The sequence below is a fragment of the Medicago truncatula genome, chromosome 5 (genome assembly GCF_003473485.1).
Source record: "Medicago truncatula cultivar Jemalong A17 chromosome 5, MtrunA17r5.0-ANR, whole genome shotgun sequence".
In the NCBI taxonomy this organism is placed as follows: domain Eukaryota; kingdom Viridiplantae; phylum Streptophyta; class Magnoliopsida; order Fabales; family Fabaceae; genus Medicago; species Medicago truncatula.
Window position 1 is genome coordinate 14170983 of NC_053046.1, and position 14204 is coordinate 14185186.

Sequence of the window (14204 nt, forward strand, 5' to 3'; positions counted from 1 at the left end):
TGTGGTTTAAAGCAATGGCAGAACAACCCTTTTATTGTCTTGCTACTGTTTAACAATTGGACTTTGTTCCTGGTTTTAATGTTTTTGTGCTCGACTTTATTTATTGATGGTAGTTTTGTTTTTACAATGATTGAAGTTATTTTTTAACATGGCTATTCTTGACACACATTGTGCAAGTTTTGTCGGTTAAAATGGAAAGTTAGAACAAATAAGAAAACATTGTTAAGTGCGGGGTTGGAAGAGAAATTATCAACTGACTCATTCCCTTTGTCATAGCCCATAGAATCAATAGCATACCCATTTGGTTTTCAAACACACAAAAAGCCCAAATAAAATCCATTTTCCCATAAATACCCTCACCTCCATTTCTGAAAACCCCAAACCCTAAGGACAAAAACGTAAACTTATTCACATCATCACCTACAAATACACCAAAACCCTAATTTTCATTTCTCGTTTCTGCGGCGAAACCAGAAAGAGATCACAACCCAACACACAACAATGACAACCCGATTCAAGAAGAACAGGAAGAAGCGCGGCCACGTCAGTGCCGGTCACGGTCGTATCGGAAAACACCGCAAGCATCCCGGAGGTCGTGGTAACGCCGGAGGTATGCATCACCATCGCATCCTCTTCGACAAGTACCATCCAGGTTACTTCGGTAAAGTTGGTATGCGTTACTTTCACAAGCTCCGTAACAAATTCTATAACCCCATTGTCAACATCGACAAGATCGCTTCTTTGATTCCTCAAGATGTTAAGGAGAAAGCTTTGAAGGAGAACAAAGCGCCGGTGATTGATGTTACTCAGTTTGGGTTTTTTAAGCTTTTAGGGAAAGGTGTTTTGCCGCAGAATCAGCCTTTTGTTGTGAAGACGAAGCTGATTTCGAAGATTGCGGAGAAGAAGATTAAGGAAGCTGGTGGTGCTGTTGTTCTTACTGCTTAGGTTTTTTGTTTTGTTGCTTTTGAACAATTTTATGTTATTTGTTTTCCTAGATTTGAACTTGAGATTATGTTGGTTTTGTTTTGGTTTAATTATGAAAAACTACATATTCCAGTGATAATGATATATTATGCTTTTGATCCTAGTTTAACAATTATGCATTGTGAGATTAAGTGTTGGGAAATTACGTGTTTTAGAGCATGTTGATTTTGTTTTGGTTGAAATGCTGAATTGTTGTTATATGCTTTTGTTGTCCAGGTGTTTGTTTATGGTATTGTTTTTTGGTATCAAATTTTTTTGTCCTGTTTTAGTTTTTATGATTTGTGCAATGTGTGTTGTTAGTGTTGGGAACATATGTCTTTAGGATATGTTTGGATTGATGGTATAGGTTTTTTATTTTTGGATAAGAGATGATGGTATAGGTTGAAATGAAATTGAATAGAATATTGTTATTTCATTTTATTTTAATTTGTTTCATACTATACCATCTACTTTGGTGGGGGATTAAATAATTGTTACCAGTGGCCTTGGAAAATAATCTTGAGTTATGTCCTTAGATAACCATTATGCTTTTAGTTTTATCAATATTTTTGGGAAAACATGTGTTTTATGATAATAAAAAAATTATTGAAGGTAGGGAGTGGAATATAGTTAAATCAAATGTGATAGGTTGGTCAGATTTCAAACAATGTGTTTGTATCATTGCATTTTACTCTGTTTCATGCTATACTGATTGATATGGGATTACACTATTGTTTCACGCTATACTGATTGATGTGGAATTACACTATTGTTTGCCTTGGCATCGGAAAAATAATACTGATGTGTTTGTCTTTGATGCTGTTGATTTTAGCAGCCTTGATCCCTGATATGATTTTCACTGTTATAATGTTTTATATTGCCTATTAACAGAGTTCAATGTTGAGTGTGGGGTTTCAATTGTCAATACTGTTTAAAGTCCTCCTTTAGGTTCAATAATGTAGTTAGTGTTTTGTTGCATGTCATCATGGGCAAAGAGAAACTAGTGTCATGTTTGGTTTTATGATGTGATGCTATTCTCCTTGCCAATTTTTGTTGAGCTGTGATAGGTTGGTAGGTTCAATTTAGTCTCAGCATTTTGGTTCATGTCTTTTACCATGTGTGGCACTCCATTTGCCTGTTGTCAGGCTTCAATCTCACCTATTTTTGAGATACAACAACCTTTTTGGGATGGAGCAAAATGAAGTTTAAGTTTTGAACTATTAATTTTATTGTTTTATTGAATTTATAAGAAATTTAATATTTGTAGAAAGCATATCATGCATAAATTTCATTCTTGAGTTATAAGCATTTTCATGTTTCTTGATCATTATCTTCAACTCACTTCAGAATCTTTACATCCGCACCACTTCTTTGCCTTTTCTTCAGCAAAAGAGGCTTGTAAAATTCAGCAAGAGGCTTGTCATTTATGCTCCAATTAAAATATTAAAATATAAAGAACATTTTTACTAGACTTGGGTCACTGGAACATAATATTGAGGTTTTGTCCTTGATGCTGGTGTTTTTACCAATATTGTTACCTGATATGATTTTCAATGTTATAATTTTTATACTTCTATTAAAAGAGCTCAACTATGACCGAGGTAGTTCAATTGTCAATGTTGTATGTCAAAGGTTGAGTTTACTTACCTCCTTGAATAAGACAGTAGTGAGGTCTCCTCCCTTTTAGATTTGTGGGTGTCTGTTTTTCATGTTGCATTTTACTACTGGCAAAGAGTAGCCAATGTCATGTTTGTTTACGGGTGTTATGGCCACTCTTGATCTCATGTTTGCACTGTACGTGCTTTCTAGAGCACCAAATAGTAGTGACATTGTTGTTAGCTGCATAAACAAAAGAAGTGCCATGTCAATATGAACGTTTGTTCATGACCTTGACCCTACTGTTGTACTCCATTTGCTCTGATAGACTCCAACTTTACCTTCATTTCATCGGTTCAACGACCTAATTGGGATGGAGCAACATGAAGTCTAAACTAGGAACTCACGCTTAGCAATCCGGAGCTAATGGTTGGCCTTGTCCCAAATATTTTAGTGTGATTCTTTATTTTTTATGCTTGACTTATCTAACAATTTATGTTGCTAGTTAGTAATACTCGTGCCCAAAAGCCTATATAATCACCAAAATTTACTAATGGTCTTTGTTGTTGTGCTCAACACACTCAATTGAGCTTAGAGAATAAAACGATTGTTGTTGTGCTCAATAATAGAACTTAGAAAATAAAAGGGATTTGAAAAAATTGTGTTTGTTTTGAGAATTTTTTATCACTTAATTTCATAATAATAAGAGTCATTGACATATATGTTTATTTGTTTTACTCAAGCGAATGAGAAGAGTGCCAATGTTAACAGCCAGTGGAGGTCCAACTCGAAATTTTTCATATATAAACTCCCTTCATTAAGTAACTAATTTAGCATATGTAAAGTGCCCAGAATGTATGAAGTAGTAGAACGACAGAGAGATCTTGTGATGAGGAACAAGATTCAACGTTTGTTTTCCTTGTGTAAGTTCAAGATGGCTGGAAACTGGCCTTTGAAGACCATTGTCTAAAAATTTCAAACTGTTCTTTGGGTAAATTAAATTAATTGATTTCGTATAGGAGAAAGAAATGAGTTCAAGGGTGTTGGTGGCGTGAAAATTGTGACCAGAAATTCTCAATGGTGGCGGTCTTGAGCAAAGAATAAGAAATACTGAGGGAGATGAAAGGAACGGTCTATCGTGGAAGAGAGAATGTAGGTTTAATATAGTGCATATTGCATAGTAAGCGAGTTTGGAATGTCAGAATAATCAAATGAACGCAAAATCAAACAATATGAATAACATCATATTCAAACTAGACCTGGTATTTGCTCATATGTCTTTGATGTTGGTATTTTTAGCAGCCGTGTTCCCTGATAAGATTTTCCCAGTTATAATGTTTTATGTTGGCCACTAACTGTTTTCAAAGTTGTTTGTGGAAGTTATTAACCCCTTATGGTTGATTGGCTCCAACTTGACCTTTCACAGGTCATCGTCATCGACCCAATTTGGATAGAGCAACATGAAGTCTAAGCTAGGAACTCATGCTTAGCAGTCACGACCTAATGGTTGCCTTAGATAACTTTCAACCCCTTGTCACAAATTCTTTATGTGATAAACAAGTGCTAAAAGATAGTCATGATCCAAGTCAACATATATTTAGGGTGATTTTTTTTTCCTTTCTTGAATTAGCTTGGACAATTTATGTTGTGTCCAGTGCACAAAAGCCTATATATTCAACAAAATTTACTAATCTCTTTGTTGATCTTGTGCTCAACACAATCAATAGAGCTTAGAAAATAAAAGGAGTGGAAAAGAATTGTTTTTGTTTTGAGAATGTTTAATCGCTTAATTTCGTGAATGGTAGGATTCACCAACATATATGTTTCTAACTTAGGTCATTTGCTCAACTAAAGTGAATGAGAAGAGCAGTACTGTATTCTCAGGGCGGTGTTTACTATGTGAGATTATATGTTATGTTTTTTATTTGACAAAGCATGTCCTTACATACATGGTGACCTCTAGAAGTTACATTTGCCATAAGGAACTCCCTAGTATCTTCATTTGCTTACAGAACAATCTACTGATAACTCTTGACTAAATTCCTAGAGCTAAAAGTAAAAATCATGGTTCAAATGTTTAGCTTGAATAATATTGTCTACCATCGTTGAAATTTTTAATAGTTTGAATTACTAAATTACGGTGGACCAGTTGTTTAGTCATGAAGAAGATCCATCAAAAAACTCATAAAATTAATCATATCATAATTAATTTGCCTCAATCTGAATTTCAATAATGATAATTGATGCTAATCAACATAATGCAAATTACAATATGCAATTTCAATTTTAAGGCTCAATTTCCCACAAAAATGTCTCTTAAAAGAACAGAGTATATTTTTCCACAATTCAAATATCACGATTTTTTATTTTTTTTTGTCAAGAGATGTTTCTATTTTCTTCTACTTTAATTTCATGTCTCTTGTATGTTTTCTTCTTTGGCTTCAACCACTTGTCGGGGTCCACCCCAATTCCTTATTCTATCTTCAGCTAGGGAGGCCTGCAATTATGTGAAATGTCAAGCATCACATAATAGAATTTTATGCATGTTTGAAAAATACATTGACTTGAATTTTGTGAATAAAAATGAATGAATATATTAAATAATCTTTTTACCTCTTTGTTCCAGTTAGTTTTGTAAACCATTATCAAAAGAACACATGTCTGCAATATAGTCCCTGACATCATTCCACACCAAATTCCCTGAAAAATATAACAATGACAATTGCTTTCAACAATTTAGAATTATGACGGGGTTATCTCATTTTCATCATTGTAGTAAATTTCTAAGAAGTAAGAGATATTATAAATTTATAAGACCCTTCAAAAAAAGCAAAAAAAAATAGACATGAAGGGGACAATGACTTACCTTGACTCCCAAGTTAACCTTGTAACCTAATATAAGACCCACTGGAATTCCAAATAGGTAGTAGCATGCAATGTTAACATAGGCCACTGCAGCTTGCCATCCTGCCCCAATGGCCACCCCTGCATAAAATTAAAATTTGCATGAAATTATAATTAGTTTCATATTTTTGTCAATAATTCAAATTTTCCTAGTGAAGATGAGCTAGATTGATCAACTTGAATATTTTAATCATGGTAACACAAAATTGTGTTACCTGAAAGAACAGGTTGAACATTATTAATGACAACACATAATGCCAACAAAGGTGTGAGATCCTTGACTAAATCTTGCACTTCTTTGTCAGTGGTAAAATAGGCAGGGTACTTGTCTCGTGAGATAATCAAAACAAGAGCCAATAATAATCCGATTAAAATTGACGTAATCACGGCTACCACCAATGAAAATCTTGCTGTTCTTGGGTGAACTGCTCCTAGTTCATTTGAAACTCTCACACTGCAAAAATTTAATCCATCGAATTTAACATTTAACATAAGCATGGTTTAGAAAAAATTTCAGATGAATCTTTTATATAATGCAGAAGCAAACCTTACGGCAACGTTCATTCCTAATGACACCATGACGGTCCAACCCAATATATTCATGCTGCAAAGAAAATTAATAAAAATATGAATATGTGTTTGTTTTTTTTTCTTTCTCAATTTTCAATGTAGTGAATCCAAATTCTTCTTTGTTGTTACTTACACATTTAAGTACCTTACCAGATAGAGAAGGCATCTACTGAGATTTCTGCATTCTTGAGATATCCAGCAAACAGAATCAATGCCATAAAGTACCATGTTTCCAAGCTGCATGAAATAAAATGTAGAAATATTTCTTCGTTTTAGCATCGAATACAACGGAATGTGTTCATGAAATTTTAGTGGCAAGAACTTGACTTTATAAACTTTAAAATAGATTGCAGGAGTTATTGACTCAAATACTCAAACTTGACTATAGCATCATAAAGAAAGATATCAACGAAAAAATTAAGAGTGATGAATGTTTTAGTGTTAAACACTCATTATTCTTTACCATACTTTATTCAGAAAATCTTACATTGTCACAAGTATTTAGCACATCACTTTACACTTACACATAAAAACACATATCAATTAATTATTTGAAAAATACATATTGTTTTTAAAAAAAATCTATAATTTATCAAATACTATATGTGTGTGTCAAAAGAGAAATGCCTAAATAGTTGTACCTAACTAAGTATTTTTCCTAATTTATTGAAAATTATTAGGCCCGAATATGGACTTATATAGTTAGGTGAATTGGTGCTTTGGGAGAGGGATATATTAAGGATTGAAGTGGTAAAAGAGGTTGTGAGTTTAACTCTCATCACTGACAAACTAACACTAATATTTATTATCAAAATATCTCATCGTAAATGTTAAGAATATATTATTACACATGTGAAAATTAAAAGAGAGATCGAAAGGCATCACAACTTTTCCATGTAACAAGTTATGCATAAATTTATACTATAAACCCAAAATGAGGTGAATGACTCTCTATGATCCTGTATGTATGTAAGTATGGCAACGGTGTGAAGACAAGTTTTTCCTCTCTTATCCTCACCTTTGGATCCTCACGAAAAACACTTGTTTCCAATCAGTGTTGAAATTTGAACCCCGTTCTAACTCCGACTTTGAATATTAGAGAAAACTCGCTAACAATCGATCAAAGCGGAATTTCTATGTTAAAGTTGGGACGGAGTCGAATGGGTTCGAGCGGATGCAAATTATTTTGCCATGCTTACTTGTATGAGAGTGTGACTTGATTAATCTAAATTTTTCTTTAAAATAAATAAATAAAAGAGTTATGAATTCCCTACATACAGTGAGAATATGCGCAATATACTTAGGATATAATTCACAATGTAAAGTTTTCTTACATGATCAAGAAATTGTAATCATATCTATTTTAATAGTCATAGAAATGATAATGTGTTACTGGTTGATTGTGTAAACAGTTTTGCACTAACGGTTATCAAAATTAATTTTAAATATTTTCTTTAGTCAGATTGTTTAGTGGTTAGAATTTCATCTTAAGATGAATAAATGAAGAATTTGATATAGAACATAACCTCTTTATTGTCTAATATATTATCCTTATCAACTGAGTTATGCTCGGAGGAAAAAGTCTCAATTATTTGTATGAGTAGTTGAAATATTCTTAAGTAGTTACATATAACCTCACTAACAATCTTGTAAAAAAAAAAAAAAACCTAACAAACAATAATTGATCGATAAGTAAAATATTCCTAAGAGATATAAATAGATAGAAAATGGATGTGCAAAATCAAAACTAATTTAAAAATGATAGAAACACCTAACTACTTTTTGGGTATAAAGAAACACCTAATTAATATAGGGTATGTTTGATGTGTTAAAAAATTAATGACAAGACATGATAATTTTGGATGTATTGAAATTTTTGTCTCTTATTAAATCACGTCACAATTTTTTGTCTTAAATATAAATTATCTAAAATATTAAAATAGTTATTTGTCCACTAAAAATTATATAAAAATTTGTCATGTGTTATTCTATCGCGTGTTTGTTTTGTCTAATATTTATTGTTTAACATATCAAACATGTCTGAACATTATACAAAATAATACAAAAACCTTTTAATTTTCAGTTCAGTTTTGCTCCATTTACTCGGCAAATCCAAACTCTTCAATTTCACACTATATTAATTATTAATGTTTGTGTTTGTTAATTGTCGGTGCATTATGATGATATTAGATATTAAATTAGTTGGCAATCAAATCTAGTAATTTAAAATATAGTTAATTTGTGACATGTTAATTTATCTATTTTTTAAGGATTGTGACATGTTAATAGAATTTGAGGGGAAATAAACTATATTTAGTTAGATGCTGTTACCTTATCCCAACTAGTGGTCGGTATAAATTGGGCATCTCAAGACTTTAGAAAGCCTAAATTTCGTCTGATAAACAATTTAAGAGTAAAGTTTATGATTCACGTTGTAACGTTACTTATTTTAATTAGTGAAAAAAAAAATATGTTAGTGTTTTTTGTTTCTATAAAATTGAAACAATATGATTATAATCCTTGCATAATTTTTTTTCTTCTTAGGATTCACCCCTATCATTTATGGTTCTCCCACTTTTTTTGAAAGAGGGTCTTCCACTTGTTTGAATGAGGTTCTCACATTTAAGGTTCTTCCACGCTTTTTTTGAATGAGGTTCTCCCACCTTTAATTTAAGAACCAATGATGTGAAATGTTGATGTGTCTAAATAATTGACAAGATTAATTTTTTTGATTATATGATGGTTTTAAATAATATCATCATTAATTAAATAAAATGATTCATTTCATGTAAAAAAAAATAATCACTTCATTTCCCCTTTATGTTCATTCATCAACTCTGAGATCATTATCCTCACATAAACTTACAACAATCAAATCATAATTCGACTCTAGAGTGTTTCCCTCTCCAACTCACAAATTCGAGACTCCAAAATTACTAACCCATAACTAATTAGTTCAAGATCCACAATTCAACATATTTTATTAGCCTTTTGTCCTCTCCAAGTTGCATGGAACATATAATCTTTCAAAATAATTAAATTAAAAAAAATGAAAAGATAGAACCAAAAGACATAAAACTAGTAAAAATTGTCAAAATTACTAGACCGCATATTGTAACTAAAGTTCAAACCACAAATCTTCTATTTATTGTAAGTTTTTAGTGATGGTTGTCAATTGTCATTTTATTTATCTAAAAAACATATTTTTCTGCAAAAATTATCCAAATCTAAAAAGTAAAAACTCGATTGAATAGCTTACAACAACACTATCGATCTTCAATATGAAAGCAAAAATGATAAACATAAAACATGTTTGATAACTAAAAAAAATTCTAAAAAGGTATCAGATTTCATCTAAGAATTAAAAGTGAGAGAATCTTAAATGCTAAGAGTATCAAAACAAAAATTTGTCGGTACGTATTGAAATTAGATTACAAAAAGACAAAAAATAACACTATTTTATTTTTTTAAAGACAAAAAGATAATAAATTAAAAAACACAAGGATCGGAAAAATACAAGGATAACAATTACAAATACCACACCAGAAACAACTGTGACTCTAAACCATAGTACAAGATAAAAAATAAAAATAAAAAATAAAAAACCTATTAGGAAAATATACGTTGATAACAACTCACGTCCTCACTTTTTTTTGGTGGTCGGAATTTGAATTTTAAACCTTACCTATATTATACATTATCCATAAAAATTGAGTTAAGTTCAAAACTCACGTTCTCACTGTCACTATTCAAACCATAAAACTACTCCATTATATATTCAAGAAAAAGAAGTTGCACGAACATCTATGATCTATCTACGGGATTAGGTGAAATTTTATAATTGTTTTTTCTCACCCACCAACCCATTCAATAAAGTAAATGATTTTGTTTTACAAGAATAAAGTACATGATAGTTAGGTATTATATTTTATTTTCCTAAGAGAGACACAATTATTTATTCTTTTCATTCATTTTATAATTCCAAATAAGTAGTATGGTTTTGACCAAAAAAAGATAAGTAGTATGATTTGAAAAACATAATAACACTAGAATAAAATACAGATTTTCTAGCTCAACTGACAAATGCCGAAATTGAAAAATCGGACGTCGTGACCCGTATTCCAACCCGAGATCTCATAGTTGTGTTTAAGTTTATTTTCAGTGGATTATCACTTCATCTAAGACAAAAAAAGACGGATTTCCATGATATCTATGGTTAGAATAAAATAATTTTAGTTTATGATTTTAGATTTGGATCATCTCCTGCCTTTTTTGTGCAGCCCCCTCTCCTTTACGGATCCAATGGTTGATTGGTTCATAAATGAACAAAAAACAGCATTAAAGAGAGAGAAAATAGGTGAATAAATAGCTTAGATTATGGCAGGACAAACAACATGAAAGAAATGGTTGGAGAGGATCCAAATCCTTGTCACATCACTTTATTTTTTTAAAATACTTTAATACTACATTTTTTAAACCGTCAATGTTGATAATTATTTGTTAGTTTAATATTTTTTCTCTCATTAGAGTTTGATTTAGAATTTTTATCCCTTTTGATACTGAACTCAAATCAGTTTTTTTTTTACAACTTACAACTCACTCAAATCAGTTTAATCATCTACTACCTTTTAATATTGATAATATAATTAAAAAAATTGTACTTTTTTTGTTCTAAAAAATTAAATGCAAATTCATGCACAATAAATACCGGGAAATGAAGAGCTTTGAACCTGAATCGATGTCTCCAATCTCCATCATATTAATTGTCATAACAATTTTTTTTGGTCAAGCATAACATTTTTTTTATTAGATACAAATAAAACTTATAATTCTATACCGACATTTTAATTAAACTCATGAAAAATTATAAAAAAATTCAAAAGAAAAAAAAAAGGAGTTTCAAGTTTTGGAGTTAACTAACCATAGCATCACAGCAGAAGCCAAAGAAAGACGAAAGAATCCCCAAAGGTTCCTAAACGCTTCAAAAGAAAATCCATTCCAAGCTATACCACATTTCCCACTAAACACATACCCCAATTGAGCCACCACAATGAACCACCATGAGCCATTAAGACTCACCGCAGCACCCACCAATCCCCACCCAAATTTAACCATCAGCAACCAACTAAACACCGGATGCAACACCATTGCCACTCCCGATATAACCGCGATGACAATCACCATGCTTTGCGCTTGTAGAAATTTCGCGACAGGAAAATTCAGCGCGTAAGCAAATAATTGTGGAATCATATATAAAGCGAATGTTCCTGCGGCCTCGGATATTTCAGTTGTTTGTCCTATGAATTTTAGAATGGATCCGGCGAAGATGTATAAAAGGCATAGTGGAAATGCCATGGAAAATAGTATCACCCATGATCTTTGCATGTATATTCCTAACATGTCGAGTTTTCCTGCTCCTACTGCTTGTCCACATAGTGTTTCGAGCGCGCTTCCCATCCCAAGCTGTTTGAAAATCAAATCAAGGAAGGTGAAGCGAGCTCGAATTTTACATTATTATTACTAACATTTGCGATTAAAAAAAATTATGTTATTTGATACAAAGAAATTTAATCACAAAGTCCACAAAGCAATAGCTATACAATTTTTATAGAGAGAATCATCATTGAATACTATCTTTGACCGAAATCAAATAACTTTATTTTTACTTGATTGGCTACAAAACACTACTATAAAAAAGTTAAAAAAGTATGTGTTTGGTATACAGTTTGCACTCAAGAATCACGTTTAAACACATCTTCCAATACAAATTTTAGCGCAAAAGCTAAATTCTAGAGATTGTAGCTTATGTGCAAACGGCTTTTTTTTTCAATTCCAACAAACACAGCAAAAGAACGAGAATAATTGAGAGAAAAATTATGAAATCCTTTTCCAAAGTAGTGACAAAAAAAATGATTGAGGAACTTTTTTCTTCAAATTTTCTTTGCTAATTTTTCTTCTTCTAATCTTTTCCTATTTTCTCTTCTATGATACTACATGCTAGAAACAATCATATATTGACGCTTTCTCGCAATAAACATTTTTTCTTGAAAAACTCAAACGATGAAGAAGAGAATATATATACTCAATGTAAAAAAACTATTAGCGGTTTTGCGTTTGGATTTTATTATTTTACCATCAAGCCAAAGGAGAAGCCAGCGATGAGGGAGTTTTCGACGGAGACAGCAGCGAGATCGATGGTACTAACATGACCGGCGAAGATTTGAGTGACAGCTCCAAGGGAATATTTGGAGACGAAGGAGAAGATGGCAGGCCCAGCAAGGTACCACAGCTTCTTCGACTCAACGATGAATTGTTTGAAGAAGTCTTTGGGGCTTGTGATCAAGTCCATGTCGGGGGCTGCAGCCGTGAATATTGCGGTGTTAGATGGTGGTGAGGGAAAGTTTGTGTTGATTCCATGGCGTTGTTCTTTTGGTTTAGGTGTGAGCAGTGGCTGTGTTGAGTCGTCCATGAATGTTGCACAAGAAGGAAGAGAGTTTGGTGCTTATAAAAACTTGGTAGAAATGTAGAATAGATTGCAGTGCATATATATTACATATGTATGTTACAGGGAAATTAAGAGAAAGTAAAAATATAATGTGCGTATGTGAGAGAAAATTGTCATAAAAATTATAAGAAAATGATATTAATAAAATTGTCACAGAAATTAACGAGAAAATGACATTAAAAAACTAGTTTTAATTAAATAAAAAAACTTTTTCTTAGGAAGCATATTTTTTTACGAGTATAATTTTAGAATCTAATGACGTGGGATTCTTAGCAAAACTTTTTTATTTTATTTAAGAAAAGCAAACTTTTGTTAATAAATGTTACCAGCGTTCAATATAAAATAAGGTCACATGGTACATTATTAGTTAATAGCATTAAAGTATAAAATAAGGTCACATGGTACTGCGACCCCAATACTTAAAAATTTGCAAGTCTTGGTCTGGTTTATGACCTTTTGTAAGCTTTTTTTTTTATTTGGCTTATTTAAAAGGTTGGCCTCACATGAAAGCTTATTATAGACCTACTACATATTAAAATCATTAAATAATCTATATTATTTACTTATAAACAAGCTATATCGACCTTAAAAAATATTTCACTGCAAGACTTGTCTATCACTATAAGGCCTTAAAAGTCTATTTCATTATAAGGTCTTAAAGCCAATTTAAAAAGTCAATTATTTTAGCTGTTTCTTTTTTCTTTTTAAGGAAGAGTTTGCTTCTTGATTGGTATGTTTAATATAAATAATTTTTTTTTTAATAATATGCATAAACATATCAGTCTATCAAACTAATTTGTAGGCTTTTTTTGATTGTCTAAATTTAACCTATTTATTTAAATAAACTTTTTAATAAATAGACCAAACCTAAACAAATCTGACCTGTTCCAAACCCTTGTACATATGTTTTACCTTTGTAATTTCCTAAAGCAAAACCATTGCCATTATCGGTAATAGCTAAAAGACGGTCATTTCCACAATTTACTATAAAGTGATAGCTAAAAGATTTGTACCAAAAAAAAAAATATATATATATATATATATATAACATTAATTTTGGTCAAAAAATTTTGTAATAAAAAGTAGTTTACATTTATTGTTTTTGACTACCTTTCTATACAAAATTACACAATTAGTCATTTATCTCAATTTCATATACTCCTTCCGTTTGAAAATATAAGCAAAATTTACATTTTAAATTCATTCATTTAATGATGTATGTGGTCCATATTATAAACTACATACATCATTAAATGAATGAACCTAAAAAGTGAATTTTGCTTATATTTTAAAACGGAGAGAGTAACACTTTCGTCCTTTATTTTTTTTGTCTTGATTTAGTCCTTTATGTTATAAAATGACAATATCTTATTATTTTTTATGAGATTTTTCAACGAAATTTGAGTTTTTAAGGTTTGTATGATGAAGATTTGAGTTTGTTTATGAGTTTGATGAATTTTTTTGGAGTTTTTGATTTTTTTTGTACAGACATTTTATGTTCTCGCCCATTTGCTTTCTAAACTTTATATATGTATCGTTTGGATGTATTTGACTATCTTCATTGTTATTCTTGACCTCAAATCGTGGGTGTGGGGAATGTCACAACTCTTGATCAAATGTATTATTTTTGCTTTTGAAGAATGAAGTTATTTCACCATCACTTTTT

At 31.2% G+C, this 14204-nt stretch overlaps 2 protein-coding genes across 2 annotated transcripts; one reads left to right on the forward strand and one right to left on the reverse strand.

The window, feature by feature from the left end:
• Positions 1 to 438: 438 nt before the first annotated feature.
• LOC11407392 (60S ribosomal protein L27a-3) lies at positions 439 to 1096 on the forward strand. The gene has a single exon (XM_003613079.4). The coding sequence runs from the start codon at positions 502 to 504 to the stop codon at positions 943 to 945; it is 444 nt and encodes a 147-aa protein (XP_003613127.2). The 5' UTR covers positions 439 to 501; the 3' UTR covers positions 946 to 1096.
• A 3662-nt stretch (positions 1097 to 4758) lies between these two features.
• Positions 4759 to 12557, reverse strand: LOC11407876 (protein DETOXIFICATION 29). The gene is made up of 8 exons (XM_003613080.4): positions 12167 to 12557; positions 10955 to 11496; positions 6184 to 6270; positions 6011 to 6067; positions 5679 to 5917; positions 5426 to 5544; positions 5173 to 5259; positions 4759 to 5056 (listed from the first exon to the last, which is right to left on the reverse strand). Exons 1-8 carry the CDS (start codon positions 12500 to 12502, stop codon positions 4970 to 4972), a joined length of 1554 nt encoding a protein of 517 aa, XP_003613128.1. The 5' UTR covers positions 12503 to 12557; the 3' UTR covers positions 4759 to 4969.
• Positions 12558 to 14204: the final 1647 nt, after the last annotated feature.